General features: G+C 32.5%; 1 protein-coding gene across 1 annotated transcript in view; it reads left to right on the forward strand.

Annotated features, from left to right (window-relative positions):
• PIK3CA (phosphatidylinositol-4,5-bisphosphate 3-kinase catalytic subunit alpha) overlaps positions 1-20,498 on the forward strand; it is an 87,440-nt gene extending 66,942 nt beyond the window's left edge. Inside the window, exons 10-21 of the mRNA XM_090274098.1 lie at positions 3,539-3,663; positions 4,538-4,619; positions 4,933-5,097; positions 5,570-5,673; positions 6,901-7,072; positions 10,631-10,737; positions 11,391-11,512; positions 12,136-12,214; positions 15,821-15,991; positions 16,569-16,686; positions 16,901-17,052; positions 17,806-20,498. Coding sequence (XP_090130224.1) covers positions 3,539-3,663; positions 4,538-4,619; positions 4,933-5,097; positions 5,570-5,673; positions 6,901-7,072; positions 10,631-10,737; positions 11,391-11,512; positions 12,136-12,214; positions 15,821-15,991; positions 16,569-16,686; positions 16,901-17,052; positions 17,806-18,076 — 1,668 coding nt within the window. The 3' untranslated portion in view covers positions 18,077-20,498. The remainder of the gene's footprint in view (positions 1-3,538; positions 3,664-4,537; positions 4,620-4,932; positions 5,098-5,569; positions 5,674-6,900; positions 7,073-10,630; positions 10,738-11,390; positions 11,513-12,135; positions 12,215-15,820; positions 15,992-16,568; positions 16,687-16,900; positions 17,053-17,805) is intronic.
• Positions 20,499-21,122: the final 624 nt, after the last annotated feature.

Below are 21,122 nucleotides of genomic sequence, written 5' to 3' on the forward strand. Positions count from 1 at the left end.
TCTTAAGTCTCAATCATAATCAGTGGATTTGGGTACATACTCTTTGTATGAAAGGGCTTCTTGTGTTTTAGTTACACTGGCATAGGCTCTAGGGGTAATAAAATATAATAGTAATACAATATAATGAAATTCTGTATATGCTAATACTTTTACTGCAGCCCTGCCTCTTTTTAGTTTAGTCATAGCTCTCTAACCTGCCTTCAGTTTAACAAATATTTATTGAATGCCAAGTCTGTGTATATATTTATTGCATGATACATACTAGGTAATAAAGTTGTGACTGAAAGAGACTTCCACTGAGTATGCAATCTAATGGTGAAAATAGACATTAAACAGGTAAAAGCAAAAATATAAGATTATAGATCATGGCTAATGCTATGAAGGAGAAGTGATAGTATGCTAAGAATGATTAACTGAGGGATGGGAGAGAAAGACTAATGTTGGGTTCAGAAAAAACCTCTTGGAAATAGTAAGTTGAACCAAAGTATAAATATATTGTTAGGTCAGTTTGGAAGCAGAGGAAATTGCTTCACCATCATAGCGCAGATCCCCTAGAAAAGAGTGTATAGAAAATAGAATTTAAATATTGATCTACTTGACTGATCTTGGCCATAACTTTTGAACCACAGTATAACTTGGTTAGGGACCATTAACTCTTGCTTATTTCTCAAGGGCAAAGGTGTCAATGCTAAGAGAAGAAGACACTTTTGTTTTTGTTATCTGTTTTTCTAATTTTCAAATTTATCACTTTTTTTTTTGGCCTGGTTGTAGGTTATAAATAGACCAACCAGTGAATATGGGGGCAAGAGGTTCTGAAATATGGCTGCCATATTTTATATATTGCTGGGTACAATAACAGCAGCACCCAGGGGCAGCTGGCAATCCAGCATTTAGAAACTTTCAGTAAAGAGTTTACCAGTACCTTTTGTAAACTGGATAATGACCTTTACCTTCCCTGCTTATGCAATTTCAAAGATATATAAAAGGCAATTTAAGTACAAATAAATGTAATGAGTTTTGTCAGATACTAAAAGTACAATTAACCTTTTTGATATTAAAGAGATTCTATTTCTTGAAAAATGAAGCCAGTATTCTGTAAGTTTAATTTTTTTCATTTATTTTATTTTATTGTTGTTCAATTATAGTTGTCCCTGTTTTTCCCCCACATTACTCTCCTCTGCCCCGCCCACCCTCACTCCCATAGTCAAGCCCCACCCTGTTATTCAAATTCATGGGTCCTTTATCTTGTTCCTTGACTAGTTTAATTTCTTGATGACAATTGCTAATATCTATCAAGTGCTTACTGTGTACCAAATGCCATACCAATCACTTTTCACATTATCTCATTTAATTTTAAAAGGAATCTGTATGAAGGTAGGTACTATTATAATCCTTATTTCACTAAGAAGGAAACAGGCTAAAGGAATCTAAATAACTTACCCAATGTCCCTGTTTAATAAATATTGAGCATCTTACTCTTAACCATTTCATTATTACTGAGCAGGAATTCCTTAATTTTTAAATTGGGATTGAAATACTGATAAGCATTCTCATGGTATATTCCTGTCCAATTAGTTATACCTATAACTGGAAGGAAGAAGGTGATGTAGAAATTTAAAAATTCCCTGGATTCATTATTCTGATTGGTGTCTGTAAGTGTAAAAATAGAAATGTTTTACAAATATGAAGCAAAGAAGATGGCCATTCTAACAAAATTATGAGGCACCAAAGTCTTCAAAAATACTGCATTTTGATTTACAGGTACAGGAAGAGCCAGAAGTAATGATAAACTAGAATTTTCTAGATATATATTTAAAATCTGGACTCAGTATTTATAAGATAGATATGGTCCAGGCTCATGCATGACAGTTGATGAGCAAGCAATTATCTGCATTCAAAAGATGTTGCTTATTTTGTATTTTAACCTTGATTTTACTAGGTTTAAATTCTTACCAAGATGCCATGTAATTGTTTTTAATCATTGCTTTATTCTTCTCTAAGTTATTCTATATTAAAAATATAAACAAATAAAAATAAGTAAATGATATAAAAGAATTAAGAGTCCATGGACCCAAAGCCAGGCCTGCATGGCTCAGTGGAATAAGAACCTTCCTGTGAAGCAAGAGTCCATGGACCCAGATGGTAAATGGTAATGAGTACTTTTCCTGGTGAATTGAGGGTTGAACATGTATTATCTCTCACCTGAACTATTTCAGTAATCTCCCTCCTTCTACAGAGCACCCAGCATAACATTTATTGAACGTAAATCAAATCATGATTCATTGTTTAAATAACTTTTGGTAAAAATAAAATCCAAACCTTTTACCTTGACCTGCAAATTTTACAAGCCTTGAACAGGGATCATATTACTCATCTATTGGGCTTCAGGCTCACTGGCCTTCGCACAATCTCATCCTCTCCTTAGGTCCTTCCATTGTTCCTTCCATCTGCAGTACTTTTTCTGGATCTTTGTGTGGATCGTTCTTCCTGGTCATTGGATCACAAATTAAATATCACCCTCTCCAAGGCCATTTCTGAACACCCAGTCTAAAGTAGTCACTCAGTCATCCTCTGTTAGGTCACCCATAGTATTTAAGTCAGCTCTCCAATATTTTTCTTATGTGTTTATTAAATTTTCCACTACAGGTTCTTTTACAGTTTTATGGCCCCCACCAGTAAGAACAAGACAAAGCACACAGTAAATGTTTTAATAAATATTTGTTGAGTGAATTTGTGCCAGTGATATTTCTTGATGCTGTTAGATAAGTTAACAATTTAAGTGTATAAAAACCTAGTAGCATGGATGTTTGATTTCCTTTTTAGCCATTAGTAATATGTGTGACTCATTCTGAGGGATGTATAATTGTTTTTTATAATACATTAATATGATTTCATAGTTATTATGTAGTTAATATCTATATATAAAGGAAATAATGCCTTACTTGGAATCTTGGAATTATACCAAAAGTTATGATGTTTACTTTTTAGTTTCCAAACATGTAATATATATAGTTTTAATGGAGGTATTACTTTTGCTTTTTTCCCTTATTTATTTTTACTTTTTTAAAATTTGAAAACATTAGAGTGATTGTATGGATGTATTCAGGCAAAGATTATGGAAGAATTTACATTTTAATATTATTATTTTACTATTTTATATTTTCTTATTTTAGTAACTTTAGTTGGTTAGTTAGAATACTAAGAAGGGTCCTCATCAGCAAAAGAAGTAAATTATTCACTACTACCCCTAATATTCCAATCATCTTAGCCCTGACTAACTTTGGCAGTTATTGTTCTGTGGTTGTGGTAATGTTAACCAAGTAAGTTAAGGGATTTGTTCCACAAATACTGTCTGAAGTTGTTTCTTCTCTATCCCTAAAATAAAGTCTTGAAATGGGAATAGTAAACTGTTTCACAACAGTTAATAAGCAATGTAAAGTTTATTGACAATTTTCTTTTTTTGTGTATATCACTCATGAACCCTGGGTGAAAAAAATATAGCAAAGAAAATCACATAAAAGACTACTTTATTTTACAGAGTAACAGACTAGCCAGAGACAATGAATTAAGGGAAAATGATAAAGAACAGCTTCGAGCAATTTGTACCCGAGATCCTCTATCTGAAATCACTGAGCAAGAGAAAGATTTTCTGTGGAGCCACAGGTAAGTGTTAAGATGAAGAGTCTCTGTTTCTTATGTTACAGAAGAAAAGAAAAAATTGACTTTGGCTGATCTTGCCATTTTTCCACCATACATATTAAAATATAGCATAATTTACATTACTTTTTATTCTAAATAGTATCCTTTTTAAAGCTGGAGATACAGATCAATATTTCTAGAAAAGTCATGCTGCATTGGTGCTAACTTTGCACATCGAAGGCTTTTTGTTAAATTCTAAGTTGATAAGACTTTTTTTAGGATTTGGTTTTCATTTTTGTTTTTTAATAAAATCCAAGATCCAAAAAATATCCTGTAGTTTTAGATCAACTTAGTTGGTCTGGATATTTCAGTTCTTAGGAGTTGCCTCCATTTTCCTTTTTCTCTTACACTTCCTCAAAGTAAGAGTGTAATGCCTTTTATTTATGAAGAGATTATCCAACTACTTGGTAGTGCAATTGTAAATAAAGCAATTGTAGTGCATTTCTACAGAAAGTTTGTTAAAACATAAATTCTTTCCAGTGACCACAGTAGAAGTAGTGACTCTTCTCATGGTTCAGGTTGCTTAAGTGGGTGAATAGAAGGGGCTATATAAAGAGTGTTATAAAATAAATTAATAATTTTTCCTAAGTACCTGTCTTCCATTTGAAGTTTTCTTTTGCCTTCCTTGCCATTATAACTGTATCTAAATATATATATACATATATATGCAGCAAAATGTTAAACACTGATTCCTTTTGATGTTAAAGAAGGCTAGTAATGGTAAAAATAGTTTTAAGTGTTTGGTACTTCTTAAAGATTGAACAGTCGAAATTTAGACATCTAGGCCTTTTCAATAATATGCAAGAATGTTTTTTATTTTGTTTTCTTTTCCACACAGACACTATTGTGTAACTATCCCTGAAATTCTACCCAAATTGCTTCTATCTGTTAAATGGAATTCTAGAGATGAAGTAGCTCAGGTAAATGCATGTTTGAGATTACTGAATAACTGTTGCACAGAATAGGTATGTTGCTCAAATTATTTTCTCAGAAAGTCAGTATACATATGAGATGAAATAGACTGTATTAAATTAATTAATAATGGTAATATAGTAGAGAAAAATACCATTCACACTACTTCCACTAATAAAATTAATTAGAACTGAACATTTTAAGCACTGAAAATTTATTATGGGGGTAGGGGTGTGGCTTTTATCTAAACTAATCCTAAAGTAAGAAATTAAGACAATGTCTTAGAGGGTTCATTCACAACTGTCTTTGCGTTGTACACAGATGTACTGCTTGGTGAAAGATTGGCCTCCAATCAAACCCGAACAGGCCATGGAGCTTCTGGACTGCAACTACCCAGATCCTATGGTTCGAGGTTTTGCTGTTCGATGCCTAGAAAAATATTTAACAGATGACAAACTTTCTCAGTACCTAATTCAGCTAGTACAGGTAAAATAACATAAAATAGAAAAATAATGTTTTATTCTAAATCCATGCAACTTCCAAAACTTACTGTATTAATTGCTTTTAATTTTTTTTAAATTTTGTTGTATTTTTTCCATTACCATTTATCTCCCCTGTACCCTCCGCTACCTCCACTCACCTGCCTCCACCTCCGCACAACGCAGCAATCACCACACAGTTGTGCATGCTTATGAGTTCTTTCTCTTTTATTTTTCTTTTTACCTAGATCCCTTCACCCACCCCAACTGCCCCCAACCGTGCCTCCCGCCCCCATCCAGAGCTGTCAGCCTGCTATGAGTCTGTCTCTATTTTGCTCGTTAGTGCAGTTTAAAAATCATTTTTGTTAGCAGTAGTATCTACTTTCTTTCTAAAAAAATTATTTTTAAATCCAGCCATGCAAAAACTGACCTGATTTATGTAAAGTTGTTTTTATGTTTGTTTGTTTTTAAACACATAGGTCCTAAAATATGAACAGTATTTGGATAATCTGCTTGTGAGATTTTTACTCAAAAAAGCATTGACTAATCAAAGGATTGGGCACTTTTTCTTTTGGCATTTAAAGTAAGTCTAATTATTTTCAAATTAAATTTTTTAGATCATATTACTTTCTTAATATATGTATAAATACATATACTTATATACTATAGCTTTTGTTTGTCTGGAAGAGTATTCTGTACTATACCAATGATGAGTTTCCCCTCAACCTTTTCTCTTTAACATTTAATAAGTGGTAAAATTCAAAATTGAATTTTCTACAGGAATGAGAGCTGAAATATTTTTAAAGATTTTATTCTATTTTAAGCAAAGTTAAATCTGCTGCATTAATGTTGATTAATGATGTATTTGGTTTCGCTGTGTATGTGAATTAAAATACCCCAAAATAAAGAAAAAAATCTTACCTTGGAATTCAGAAGAATAATGACAAAAAAAATCTCAACTTTCTTGCTAGAAAACTAATTATGAATTTAAAAGCCCTGGCTGGTGTGGCTCAGTTGAGTGGAGTGTCGTCCCATAAACGGAAAGGTGTAGTGGGTTCCATTCTGGGTCAGGGCACACATGCCTGGGTTGAGGTTAGGTTCCAGTCAAGGCACATACAGGAGGTAACCAGTCCATGTTTCTCACATCAGTGTTTCCCTCCCTCTCTCTTGCCTTCCTTTCCCTTCTCTCTAAAATCAATAAGCATGTTCTCAGGTGAGGATAAAAAAAAAAGGTTTTAAAAAAGAATAGAAAATATTTTATAGAATACAGTAAGTACTCAAAGCTAGGAGTCATACACCATACGCTTTTTTCTAAATTTAGAAACAAATTTGCAATTAATATGCATTCTTAAATGTTAAAATAAGTTAAAAGTAAAACCTACAAGCTGGGTTTAAAATAACTTAAATTCAGAGGCGGTATAGGAAAGGAACACGTATGCCAGAAGAGTCTAATAGTATTCACTGAACTCTTAACTCATTCCCTATTCAATTTTTTTTTTTGTACCTACTTTCCCTTTTTTCCTGTTTATATATCTTGTACTGAGATCTGTTAATAAAAAGTAGTTGAAATAAATCTAAAAGCTAGTTCATTAAGTTAACATTTGCAGGAACTACCTAAAGCCCTTGATTGTTTTGCTTCGAAATGATAGGTTTTTAAATCACTTCACTGTTAGTATGATGATAACATTTATTGGATTTAGAAAATGAATTTTTTACTTTCCTAAAAGTGATATGTACACTCACTTAAGACTGTACACACACACACACACACACACAGTCCTTTAAAAAAAATCTTGCATTCTTCTTCTAGATCTGAGATGCACAATAAAACAGTCAGTCAGAGGTTTGGCCTACTTTTGGAATCCTATTGTCGTGCATGTGGGATGTATTTGAAGCACCTGAATAGGCAAGTTGAGGCTATGGAAAAGCTCATTAACTTAACTGACATTCTCAAGCAAGAGAAGAAGGATGAAACACAAAAGGTATGTGACTTTCAATTTGTTTTCGAGACTCTTTATTGCAGTGGGGCAAGGTTATTTGAGATACCAATATGCAGGAGTGGGCAAAAGTAGGTTTAGAGTTGTGAGTATGCAAGTAATTGATACTTATTAATTATTGTATTATTTATTTGTATTTTTTCCATACAAACAATTGTAAACCTACTTTTGCTCATCTCTGTGTATGCAAATCATGAGTCTTAGAATCAAGAATATTAGGACTTGAATCCATTTCCACTGGCTCTCAGCTGCATAATGTTGGACACATTATTTAGTCTTTGAGATTCATCTTCCTCATCTGTAAAATGGGAATAATACTTTCTTCATAGGGTTGTCATGAGAATTAAGTTACATGAGATATGCAAAGCACCTGTCACAGCCCCTACAACATGGGATGTGCCCCCAAAATGTTAGTTCTCTCTTCTTTCTCTTCCTTTCTCTTTTATATAATCCTAACTTTTAAAAATAATTTTTTCCTATTCTGTGTTATTTATTATCTTTTAGTAATGACCTTGAAAATGAATGGAAATTAGTTTTTACATTTCTAAGTTTAAAATGGACACTTAGTCACTCAGTAAATGTCACACACTCTAGTCATCTGCAGTCACGTAGTGATACCAAGGAATACAAATTGTGAAGATTGTTTATGGCCTTTTGCTATTCTTTATCCTGTATTTAATCCACTATGTTTTATAGTAAAAAGTGAAATCACACTTTATCTTTAGTGAAAATGAAAAAAAATCTTAGTTTATTAGTGAGTCCCCAAAGGACAGAGTGTAAATTAGCAGTACTGAATTAATTTCTCCAGCATATTTGTTAATATTGCTTGAAAAAAAACTTTAAAAGAAAGTAACTATTTTAATCTAAATGCCACTGAGTTTATTTTATTAAAGTTGTGGCATATAAGTTTAAATATAGGTTATTAAAAAAATAATTGTGACAACAAACACAATTATCAACAACTGGATCTAAAAAATAAACTAAGCTAACAACCAGAACAGGAACAGAATCATAGGTGTGAGGATCATTTACAGGGTTATCAGCTGGGAGCGGAACGGGGAGAAATGGGGAAATGGTTCAGGAACTAAGAAACATAATTGGTAGGTACAAAATAGACAGAGGGAAGTTAAGAATAATACAGGAAAGGGTGAATCCAAAGAATTTATATGCATGACTCATGGACATGAACTAAGGGGGGTCAGATTGCTGGAGGGAAGGGTGGTACCAGGAAGAGGGGAGCAAAGGGATAAGAAATTGGGATTACTGTAACAACATAATCAATAAAATATACTTTAAAAATTAAGAAAATAATGATAATTGTACTGTTTTTGATGCTGGAATTGTGAGCAAGATGGGGCTAGACTGCTTTGAAAGAATAAAGTATGTTATATTTATATTGTAACTTAGATAAGAAAAAAGAAACTAGATATTAGTTGAATTTGTAAATATAGGCATTTTTTCTAAGCTGGAATTTTTATATAACAGATTGGCTATGATACAGTGGATTAATTAGGAACATGAAATTCATTACAGTAGTTTCTCTCTATATTGCGGTTCACTTATCACAGCCTCACTGTATCATGGGATTTTTAAAAATATTATATTTAATTATTTATCACGGATTTTTCACTATATCGCAGGATTTTGCAGTACTGTATACATATGTTGTTAAAGTTACATAGGTTTAAGAGGGTAGAATATGTTTATGAACATAGTGTTTATAAAAGTGTGGAAAATGTTAATAAAGGAGTGGGAAAGGTTAATAAGGGACTGAGAACGGTTTATAAGTGTGTGGGAAGGGTTTATAAAGTCTTAAAATATATATAAATACTAAAATAAATGTAAGGTTCCTACTTCATGGATTTTCACCTATCGCGGGGGGTAGGGGGTGGCGGGGCAGGCTAGAATATCCACGATAAATGAGGGAATACTGTACTCAAATTACCATTGGTTTAAGTGGGATTGTGATAGAGAAGTAAAAATACAGTCATGGGATTTTGGGAATCTAAAGAACAATATGAACAAGCAAAACAGAAACAGACTCATAGACACAGGGAACATTTTAATGGTTGCCAGATGGGAGGGAGTTTGGGGGATAGTTGAAAAAGATGAAAGTATTAAGAAGTACAAATTAGTAGATACGGAATAGTCATAGGGATGTACAGCACAGGGAATACAGCAATAATATTGTAATAACTATGCATGGGGCCAAGTGGGTACTAGATTTATCAGGATAATCACTTCATAAATTATATAAATGTCTAATAACTGGGTTGTACATCTGAATGAATATAATATTGTATGTCACCTGTAGTTTAAAAGGAAAATTTTATTTAAAAAATACACAGATTTAAAAAAAAGATTTTCTGCCCTGGCTGGTGTGGCTCAGTGGATTGAGCACCGGCCTGTGAGCCAAAAGGTCGCTGGTTTGATTCCCAGTCGGGGTACATGCCTGGATTGTGGGCCAGGTCCGCAGTTGGGGGCGTACAATAGGCAACTGATAAATGTTTCTCTCCCTCTCTTTCTCCCTCCCTTCTCTAAAAATACATAAATAAAATCTTTAAAAAAATTTTCTTCTATGAAATTCAAGTGATTAAAAAATGCAGTCATAGGACTAAAAGCAGTTACACTTTGTATGGTTTTGTGTTTTATCATAACAGTAATAAAGTGTAGGAGCAGTATGCTAACATTAGGGTCGATAGTGATAGAAGAGGAATCGCCTTTATATGATCAAGAGCTGCCCCAGTCAGTGATGACTAGATTTTCTAGCTATTCATTTATACATAATAAGGAAGGGGGGGAAAACTTTGTTACTAAAATTCCAACATGAAAGTAAGTTTATTTTGACTTCTTAGGTCCTATACATACTTTTTTTCCCCACTCGCATTTTAATTTTTCAGTAGATGTTTTCTAAAATAAAGTGGCAATTATTGCGTGATAGCTCAGTAGGTCTGGGCTCTAGTTTGAATTGATTAAAAATGGGGTGTTTCTAACTATATACTAGAACCTGAGTATAGTGTGAAACTCACTGTAACAATTATTTTTTATAAGTTCTTTTCTCAACAATTTCTTTTAGCCTCATATGACCTTTTCTATCCAACAGAAAGATAGTGAATATGATGTTCTTAAAAGGCCAGATAGTAAATACTTTACATTTGCAGGCCATGAGGACTCTGTTGTAATTACTCAACTGTGCTATTCTAGTATTAAAGCAGCCAATGTCTAAATGAATGGGCATGGCTATATTCAATGTTGTTTGATTTACAAAAGCTGGCCACTCACCTGCTGTACTTGACCACGCCCTGTTCTAGAGCCAAAACGTTGCCTCCATCATCATGCAGAGTTCTCACAGGAAGGGGCATGGTTCTGCCACTCTTTTCCTCTCTGCCTGAGCTGTGCTGTTCTGTGTTATAGAAACCCTTCTAACTAGAATGCTGTGAGCCAAAATATAGATTCAAAGACTGCCGTTGTCTCAAAGAAATTTGCAGTTGGTTTTACCTTTTAGGAAACCAGTCCCTAACCATGAGTATACTAATTTATCAGGTACAGATGAAGTTTTTAGTCGAGCAAATGCGGCGACCAGATTTCATGGATGCTCTACAGGGCTTTCTATCTCCTCTAAATCCTGCTCATCAGTTAGGAAATCTCAGGTAAGGTACTTCATTGCACGTTTTATTGATATATTTAAGTAAGTACCTTCTTGGGAGAAAAAGCTTAAGGAAAATCAAAATGTTTATTGTAATTAAAATGTTCAATTACAAAGGGTGGGGCAAAAGTCGGTTTACAGTTTGAGTAGGCAAAACAGTTTATTCTTGTATTATTACTTATTAATTATTATGTTATTTTCCATATGAACAACTGTAAACCTACTTTTGCCCCACCCTGTATATGCTTCCTTCTCCCATTCTCCTGCCCTGCAAAGTAAGAATTGTAAAATTTTCTTTAGTTCAGAACTACATTTATTCAGAATGAGTTTTATTACTTTAATGATAGAATTTAGAACACTCTGGGGCCAGAATTTATGGTATCATGGGTTAAGAAATGGAACATAATATCTGTAAAACTAATAATGTGTCCCTATATTTGTTGGAAATTCGTATACTATTATATAAGAAATTTTAAGCTTAATATTTATTTTCTGTTTATAATCCCTTAGAAATGAATTCATAAATAAAATTGAATAGAAAGTTTTAAATTTTTGTAATACTTCAGAAAGCTATACTGTGTATTATTTTAAAATTAAATTGAGGGTTAAAGAGTAACAAAGCTAAGGTGCCTAGTAAAGTTTTTAACTATTTTAAAGGCTTGAAGAGTGTCGCATTATGTCTTCTGCAAAAAGGCCACTGTGGTTGAACTGGGAGAACCCAGACATCATGTCAGAGTTACTCTTTCAGAACAATGAGATCATCTTTAAAAATGGGGATGGTAAGAAAGAGTATTAATGAACTTATGATGCATGAATTTAGCTATCTTTTTATATACAGGATATTTATGAACCATGAAGATTATTTAGGGAATATGCATGTGGTAAAATATATAATATTAAGCAGATGTTAACCTTTAGAATATGTACATATAATTATTGAAAAGAAGTACTGGTTTAGAATCGGAAAGCCAAAATCATTTTCTATGACAGAAAAGTGTAATATGCCAAGAAATCATATTAAAGAAGGTCCTAATTTACTTCGAAAACAGACTGGGGGCAGGAGCAGTGGGAGGATCATTGATGGGTTTCCATTGGGAAATGACATTTCAGCACTGAATTCTGTTAACTTATATTTTAATATGAACATGTTCAAATTTAGGGATTCAGAAAAATATTTTAGTTTAAATATTTTTGTAAAATAGCTTATCCTACATTATTATATAGACGGGTTTAGGCAGATACTTTAGAAAGGGGTTAAAGAATCAAAATATTGCTTCCTTATAGATTATTTTGAAGAGTAAATATAACTCTATTTATTTATCATTTGAAAACAATGTGATAACATGATACCCAGATTTGAACTTATGACATTGAGTGATGATACATATTATTTGAATTTCAGATTTACGTCAAGACATGCTAACACTTCAAATTATTCGCATTATGGAAAATATCTGGCAAAATCAAGGTCTTGATCTTCGGTATGTAACCAATAAGGCATCATGTATGTTGAAAGTTATCCTGAAAAAGTAAACTATTAGTACATACTAATTATAAAGCTTACAGAGACATATATCCATAAAGAAATGTATGGCATAGTAATGAACACTAGTTGATTCCACTATGGTACTTTCCTTTGTCCTCCTCTTCTTTGGCTTAGAATAGCTAATGAGATTCAGCTCGTTAAGAAGCGCTGTCTCTTACAAGCTGGTCAAGACTGCAACTGCCTCCAGAGTGGCACTATTTAGGAACAGGACACAGGACACACAGAGGCCTCTGTTTTCTTTCAGAAGTTAAGGGTTTAGAAGAAAGTATCTTTTAGAATATAAATTTTCTAATTTTAAAACTTTCTACATCCCCAAATCTTGAATCAATTTCACAGGAAAATTAGTGAAAGCAACTAGCCTTACAGCTTTTACCATTCTGTTGATTTCTGGCCAGCCTTCCAGTTACCAGTATTATCTCCCAAGTTTTCTGTCATGTCATCATCTAATGATTTTTGCTTCTAATGGTTTTTCCTTGTCTTACTTTGCAAATCTAGTGTCATTCAGACAAAGGGTACCCTCTCCAAAGGTATTTTTGTCTGTAAGTGGGTATAGGAGATAGGAATCAATTCTAGCTACAGAAGGATAGATTAGTTTCTTTGTATGCTTCTTATAGATTAAGAATAGCTAGTGTATAAAAATGTGTGCTTCTTATAGATTAAGAATAGCTGGTGTATAAAAATGTATCTGTGTAAAAATGTATCAGTGTATTAGGGTTTCTTTGTATGCTTTTTATAAATTAAGAATAGCTAGTATATAAAAATGTATCAGTGACAAATAGTAGAACCCTTTTATTGCAAAGAAGAAAAATGACATCTAAAGTAACCTGCCAAATAACAAAATATAGTTATCAACTTTAACTCTTAACTCTTAATTCTCTACTTGATCCCTTCTGCTGTATAAGAATCAAGTTTCCTTTTTTGGTATAATTTCCTGTGTAATGAGAGACCCATATGGCACTACTACTACCACCCCCAGGGGAGTAGAGTAAAAAAGAAAATACTGAGCTAGACAGTAAAGGAAAGGATTTAACTATATAACTATGGTAATTACAGTATTTAATTGTATATTAGTGACCTAAGGTTAGGCTAGGTCATTGGAAAGTAAGTTGGATCATTGGGAAGTTTTTGTCATAATACTTTCTAAATATTTTTCTTCTGACTTAAATAAATTTAAGTAAAATTTTTGTTTCAAGTTTAATTTCAAATAAAATCATAACATTTTTATTTATAATTGGCAAAACGTAGTTCAGATTTATGGTAACTCTGCTTGGTTTTTTGTTTCCCCTGAACAAGCCTTATGGGTCTATGCGACTCAACTATGAGCATATTAAACAGTAATAAAATGTAAAATAAGAGAGAATGAGCAGAAGTACAACCTTAAGAAAGTCCTGTATTTACCAGGGCAGGTAGAAGAAAAGATTCCATAAGAGAAATGTTCAAAAGAGTAGTAAGACCAGAGTAAGTGATTCACAGAGCCCCAAAGCGGGGAGAGGTTCGCAAACAATTTATAGTGTCAGGTACTTCAGGGTATTTAAGAGCATGAGAACTATGAAAAAACCTTTGGATCTGATGACTCATGGTTGGCTTTAAAAATTGCTAACTAAGTAAAGTGGTAGGTGGAGAGGTTAGGCTACAAGGAATTAAATGAGAAAATGAAAATAAGTGTAGACTATTACTCTATTTAGCAAGGTGGAAAGAATGGACAGTAGCTAATGAAAAAAAACAGAGCAAAAAAAACCATACTTTAGTACTTGCCCTGGGTGGTGTGGCTTATGTGCCAATTTGGGTGTTAGGTGCTTTTTTCATTTTTTCTTTAAATCCTCCCATCTCTACCCTTGAGTGCATGTCCTTTTTAATATTCTGTGTGGTGAATGGGAAGTACCCATAAAGCACTTCTGCCGCATACCACCAAAATATGGCTGAATCAAGGAAAAGCATTTGTGGGTTGTTTGAATTCTGAGATGAACTAACTACTCTTTTCATAGAATACCATTTCTACTTTAAGAAAACGAATAGACAAGCTGTGGTTGTTCAGACATGGGTGTTTGGCAGCCATTTTCTTGAAAATGAACAATACGAGCCTCTCTTCAAGGACAACTGACAGTATTTGTTGTTAATTGTCAAAGTTAAGCTTTCCAGCAAAAATTAGAATTTTGAAAACTTCATACCCCTCCCACAGTAGGAGCTAACACCCTCCCCAAATTAAAGGACTTTTCTGATGAGATTGGTGGTAATACGGAGTTGGGCAAAAGTAGGTTTACAGTTGTTCGGTTGGAAAATAATACAATAATAAATAATAATACACGAATAACCTCTGTGTTTCACATACTCGTAACTGTAAACCTATTTTGCCTACCCCTGTATTGACAGTTGTGATCTTTTAGTTGCTGTAATGAAAAGGATCAACATTTGAAAGACCTCCATAATATAATAAACTAATATCTTCCAAATTACTCATATAAAGCCATACATTGTAAAAGTTCCATTCACAGGCAAGACAGACAAATGGATTTTAATGTAATAGAGTATGAATAGTTGATTGATGTGGTTTCAGATTCTATATTGCAGCTTGAGAAGCTATCTCTTGTCAAGTTTTGAAATAGTATCAAGAAACAATATCTATAATTATCTGAAAAGGCTATTATAATGCTCCTTTTTCATACTGTATATTCTGTGTGAGACCAGATTTCCAAGCATATATGAGAACTCAGCTCAGTACTGTTAAGCCAGACATTAAAGAAATTTTAAGTACAGTATTCCCTCACTTATCACGGGTATTATGTTCTAGACCCCTCCGCGAAGTAGGAACCTTACATTTATTCTACACTCTTAAACGTGTCTAACTTTAACAACATACGTATACAGTACTGCAAAATCCTGCGATATTGTAAAAAATCCGCAATAAATAATTAAATATAATATTTTTAAAAATCCCACGATACAGTGAACCACGATATGGAGAGGGACTACTGTAATGGAAAGCAGTGTTACTCTTTTGATATAGTTTTTGTGTTATACTAGATGTTATTTATATTACCTTATAATAGTTTGTTGTTTTTAAATGCATTAATAAATATTTCATTGTTTATTGTCTCCATTTTAATTTCTAGTATCAATAGATGTTACCCACATAAATAAAAGCTCCATGTAATCCCTGTTAATTTTAAGAATATAAAGGGGTCTTGAGACCAAAATTTTGAAACTGCTGCCTTAAAGTATTATTTAGCTATCAATTAAACATCTTTAAATTCATCCATATTTTTAAGTTACAAATGTTTATGAAATTTTAATTGCCACAATAATTGTCTTAATGTTTTTCTCATATATAATTAAATGCTTTTTCAGTTGAAGGTTATAATAAATGATGGCAGATAATTTTGAGAACTTTTCTAGAATGTCATACTGTAATAAATGAAAATTAAAGTTAAGTGAGTAACAAGACAAATTTGCAAATACTAAAATATTCCTGTATTAACCTAGTGAAATATTTGCTATTTTAAAATCCCATCATTTAATTGCAAGTATCTTGATCCTTTTTCAGAATGTTACCTTATGGGTGTCTGTCCATTGGTGACTGTGTGGGCCTGATCGAGGTGGTGAGGAATTCCCACACTATCATGCAGATTCAGTGCAAAGGGGGCCTGAAAGGTGCACTGCAGTTCAACAGCCACACGCTCCATCAGTGGCTCAAAGACAAGAACAAAGGGGAAATGTAAGCTGATTATCTTTTTCTTCCTATTTAATCTAAGTTTTTGTTAGACAGATCTTTCAATGGTTGAGTGTATTTCTGAGTTAGAGCAGAGAAAACAACAGTACTTACTTTGGGAAAAAACATGTTCAGCCTTTGACATATTTGAGATTATTTTTATTTAAATGATCAGAATTGCTTATGAGTTAGTGAAATCCATACATTCAACTTGGGTATCTATCTAAAAGGTGTTTTTCTTATTGCTTATTCTTTTTTAGAAAAATTAACATTGCACATTAAAATGTTTACTTCTAATTTATTGTTATAATAACTAGAAAATTACATTTTAATTACATAAAAGTATTTTTTCACTAAGAATTGTGCTTTGGTCAGAAAATATCTAGAAATGTCCTTAGAAACCTTTGAAACCTTAAGAATCTCAAAACTTCTCATATCTTTGGACATAATTAATTACTTTTTCCCCCTAAAGTCAATGATTGTTTTCATTGTTTTAATACAGACTTGACAATCTTTTCCCAGTTTGGACTGGATTGCTCTGTATTTCCACAGTACTCTTAAAGAATTTATTTCTTCTTTGCAGATACGATGCAGCCATTGATCTGTTCACACGTTCATGTGCTGGATATTGTGTTGCAACCTTCATTTTGGGAATTGGAGATCGTCACAATAGTAACATCATGGTTAAAGATGATGGACAAGTAATAGCCTTCTCTTTTATTTTATTTTATTTTTTTTTCTATTTTGGTTTTTCAATTACAGTTGTCCCCTTTTCCCCTAATTTCTCTCCCCCACCCAACCCACCCCCTAATAGCCTTCTCTTTTTAAACATCTTTGGTGTTCATAAATTTATTAATTCAGCATATTGTACTTCTGCATTTATTAAGCTATAACGTAATTTCTTATTTTTGAAAGCTGTTTCATATAGATTTTGGACACTTTTTGGATCACAAGAAGAAAAAATTTGGTTATAAACGAGAACGTGTGCCATTTGTTTTGACACAAGATTTCTTAATAGTGATAAGTAAAGGAGCCCAAGAATGCACAAAGACAAGAGAATTTGAGAGGTAAGCTCAAGAAATCAAAAGCACAATATAAAGAATTCTTGCCACTGTATCAAAAACAATTGATATTTTTTAATCAACTTAAGTAATATGTTACATTAACATATAGCATTAATTGAACATTTTAATGTATTAATTTTATTTATTATATAATGTTGTAAAGAAAATAGAAAAAATTATTTAGTCCATTAAAGGGAAGTGATTCTTAAACTTCATAATACATTAAAAGCTTTTAATTTTGCTGTTTAAATATTTGGACTCCATCTTCTCTATATTGACAAATAATGTATAGCACTTAAGATGTTTTTTAAGTCATGCAATTTGAGGAACTCAGTCAACTATAATTACCATGTTTAGTCATAATTTTTTTTACCACCTTATGGTAGGTATATCAGTAGTCTATCTTAAATCTTAAAGTATTTTTAAAACCTTTTATAAATTTTTATTTTATCTGTAACGCAGTCCTGGCCCTAGACTAAACCTTAAATGAATCAATTCATACATGTAGTAAGTCCTTATTAAACTTCTAATGTTCCAAGCATTATTGTAGGTACTGGTGATAAAGCAGTTAAACAAAGTCCTTATGGACTCATGGAGTTTACTTTCTCATGTAGGATTAACAGATTGAGGAGAGGAATTTTATTTTTTATAAGTTTGTCCAAGAAGGCCTCTCTAATGATGTGACATTTGAGCAAAGACCTGAAGGTATCAACACCATTTGCTTCATACTGACCAAACTGTTCTTATTACTTGTAGGTTTCAGGAGATGTGTTACAAGGCTTATCTAGCTATTCGGCAACATGCCAATCTCTTCATAAATCTTTTCTCAATGATGCTTGGCTCTGGAATGCCAGAACTACAATCTTTTGATGATATTGCATATATTCGAAAGACCCTAGCTTTAGATAAAACTGAGCAAGAGGCTTTGGAATATTTCATGAAACAAATGAATGATGCACATCATGGTGGCTGGACAACAAAAATGGATTGGATCTTCCACACAATTAAGCAGCATGCTTTGAACTGAAATGATAACTAAAAAACTGAAAGCTCAATGTTGGATTCTATACTGCACTGTTAATAACTGTCAACAGGCAAAGACTGATTGCATAGGAATTGCACAATCCATGAACAGCATTAGAATTTACAGCAAGAACAGAAATAAAATACTATGTAATTTAAATAATGCAAATGCAAACAGGGTTTGAAAGCACTAAACTAGTTCATTTCAAAATTAAGCTTTAGAATAATGCGCAATTTAATGTTATGCCTTAAGTCCAAAAAGGTAAACTTTGAAGATTGTTTGTATCTTTTTTTAAAAAACAAAACAAAAAAACCCAAAATACATAGAAAATATGGAGAAGGAAAAAGAATGATGCTCTTTTTTTGACTTGCAAATATTTTATGTCTTGAAATGTGGACAAGCAAAGCCTATTATTGCATTAGGTCCAAGTAAACTGGAGTTTGATGTTAAATTACATTAAGATTAGAGATAATGAAATTTCTTATTTTTTCATTGCTGTTCAACTTATAGTTTGAAGTGGGTTTTTTGACTCCTTGTTTAATGAAGAAAAATGTTTGGGGTGGAAGGGACTCTTAAGATTTCACCACTTTTCTTTTTTAATAAATCAAACCTTTTGGCAGTTTGGGGACTTAATCTGCAAAGTTTTGGAAGCAGTCACAAATGAGACCTGTTATAGGGTAGTTTTTGGGTTGCTTTTTTTGTTTTTTTCTGGACAGTATTTACAAGAATCTGATTCTTATCTCCCAGGGAAATTCTGGGCACCCATACAGTAAAATAATCATCATAGAGAGAAAATGAGCACGAATAGTTCTTGCTCCAGAATTGTACAGTATTCACCTTAGGTTGATTTTTTTTCCTCTTTTTGCAAATGAATTGAATACATTTTTCATGCATGTTTTCCAGAAAATAGAAGTATTAATGTTATTAAAAAGATTATTTTTTTTATTAAAGGCTATTTATATTATAGAAACTATCATTAATATATATTCTTTATTTCATGATCTGTCCCATAGTCATGCATTGTTTTGCACCCCAAATTTTTTTATTGTTCATATCAGCATGATCAGCTCTTCTCTTGGTCTGTGGATAAGGCCAGGCACTATCCCATTTATACCAATACTGGTGAATAACTACGTAAAGAAAACAGATTACAGTTTATTCTCTTTCCTTTTCTTTCTTCCTGTTTTTAAATGAATCCCTCCATCTTCTATCCTCTTTTGTAGTTCAGAATGCCTCAATCATATGAAATTAGTTACCAAAATTAATAAAATTTAGAGTATCTTCCTGATTGCTTAAACCCTCTACTGAGGTATGCTCATGAATAATACTTTATAATATTGGGAAATAGAAATCATGAACTTTTGACCATTTTCAGCTATTTATCCAGTGTCTCAATAATAAAAGTAGGACCTTACACAATTTTAAGATCATGTCCCATTTCCAAGTGGTCAGGGCTCACTCTCCAACCTTATTAAATTACATTTGAGCACAGGATCCATTCTTAAACGTTCTGAAAAACATTAACCCAAGATGTAGGGGCTAATGCTAGTCATCACTCCAGAATCCAGTATTTCACTCAATATTTGAAATGAATTATTAATGCCCTAGGAAATAGCTTTAGCAAATGTCCAGGTGCCACACCAGAAAAAGTGCAATAATATACTGACAGTTTTCTAGATTAGGCATATTGTTGGAATACAACCTTATAAAGAGGTGCACATTGTATACTCTAGTGAAACAGCATCACTTAAAAAAACCTTCACTTATAAAATCAGTTACCTATAGTAAAAGTCTTGAATAGTGAATAAGGACTCTAATACAAATATCCTTAATATTTGGCTATTTTAGAACCCTTAAAGGGCATAATTATTGGAGATTTAGGTACTTCACTAAAGCATGTGTATAATATTGCCAACAAGAAAAATAAATTTGAAGATTAGGGGAACTTATTTCTCTAAACTGTCTTGGAATAGTTAAGAAGAACTTAAACTGTTAAGGAGGAAACAAGTGGATTCTTTTACAGATATAAAAGATTCATAACTTATTAAAACTTCATGATTAATATTTTGTGTCTTTTAGATCTATACAGTTATAATACATACTGACATCCCAGTCTTTTCTATGTCAGGGATTGATTACAGAAATATTCAGTGAAATGGTACAAATCTGAAACTTTGATGTTGGAAACTGAAGTTTTAACGGAGAGCCGTGCTTTACCTGAGTGCCAAAAAAGCTTTGAGCTTCCTTGCATAAAATTGATACAATTTTAGCATGTTCCACATCATTTCAGATAGTCCCCTTTCCCTGGGACCTCTCCACCATTAAAATGCATGACACATACCTTATTTCATCATTGACATTTATTTTCAAGAGTTATTACAACCAAATTAAGTCTGTTTGAGAAGTGTAAATTTTATAAAGAATATTAATTAATTGGTCTAGCTAAAAGCAAAGTAAATTTTAAATAAATCCAAGCAAACAGCATTAAAAATAAGAAAAAAGGGACAAGTAGTTCTCAGAAGGCAAAGGACCAAAAACTGAATTAGATGCTACATGGATAATTAGGATATGTTTCAAATCAGTGACAGCGTAGTCACTTCCAGGTACTTCAGTATCAGAGGTCAGTTCTGATTGATCAGCTCCTATGACCAATCATCCGTCATTGAATATGGTATCGCTCACTATTGGCTCTACAATTTCATTTGGTCACTTGAGCAATATTTCCTTCAATGACTATTTTGGAGGGGGGAAAGCAGGTTTAAAGAAAGTAAAATCTAATTTTAAAAACATTCTAGAAAGAAATAATCAACTGTTTGAAAATCATGATTTACCTTTTTGTCTTATTGTCAGCTGTACAAAATTGTTTATTTTAAAGATTTTAGACTGCTGTTAATTTGAATCTGTTAATCATATTGTGGATTTTGGTTTTTTTTTTTAAAAAAGATGTTTCTAATTGGATTTTTTAATCAAGAATGGAACTTGGTATCTATTTTATGATAGAACCTAAGCTTTTTGTGGTTCTTAGTGTCCTGTGTAAAACTTAGTGTCA

This window comes from Furipterus horrens, unplaced genomic scaffold (assembly GCF_987537825.1).
Source record: "Furipterus horrens unplaced genomic scaffold, mFurHor1.1.pri manual_scaffold_1, whole genome shotgun sequence".
Lineage (NCBI taxonomy): Eukaryota > Metazoa > Chordata > Mammalia > Chiroptera > Furipteridae > Furipterus > Furipterus horrens.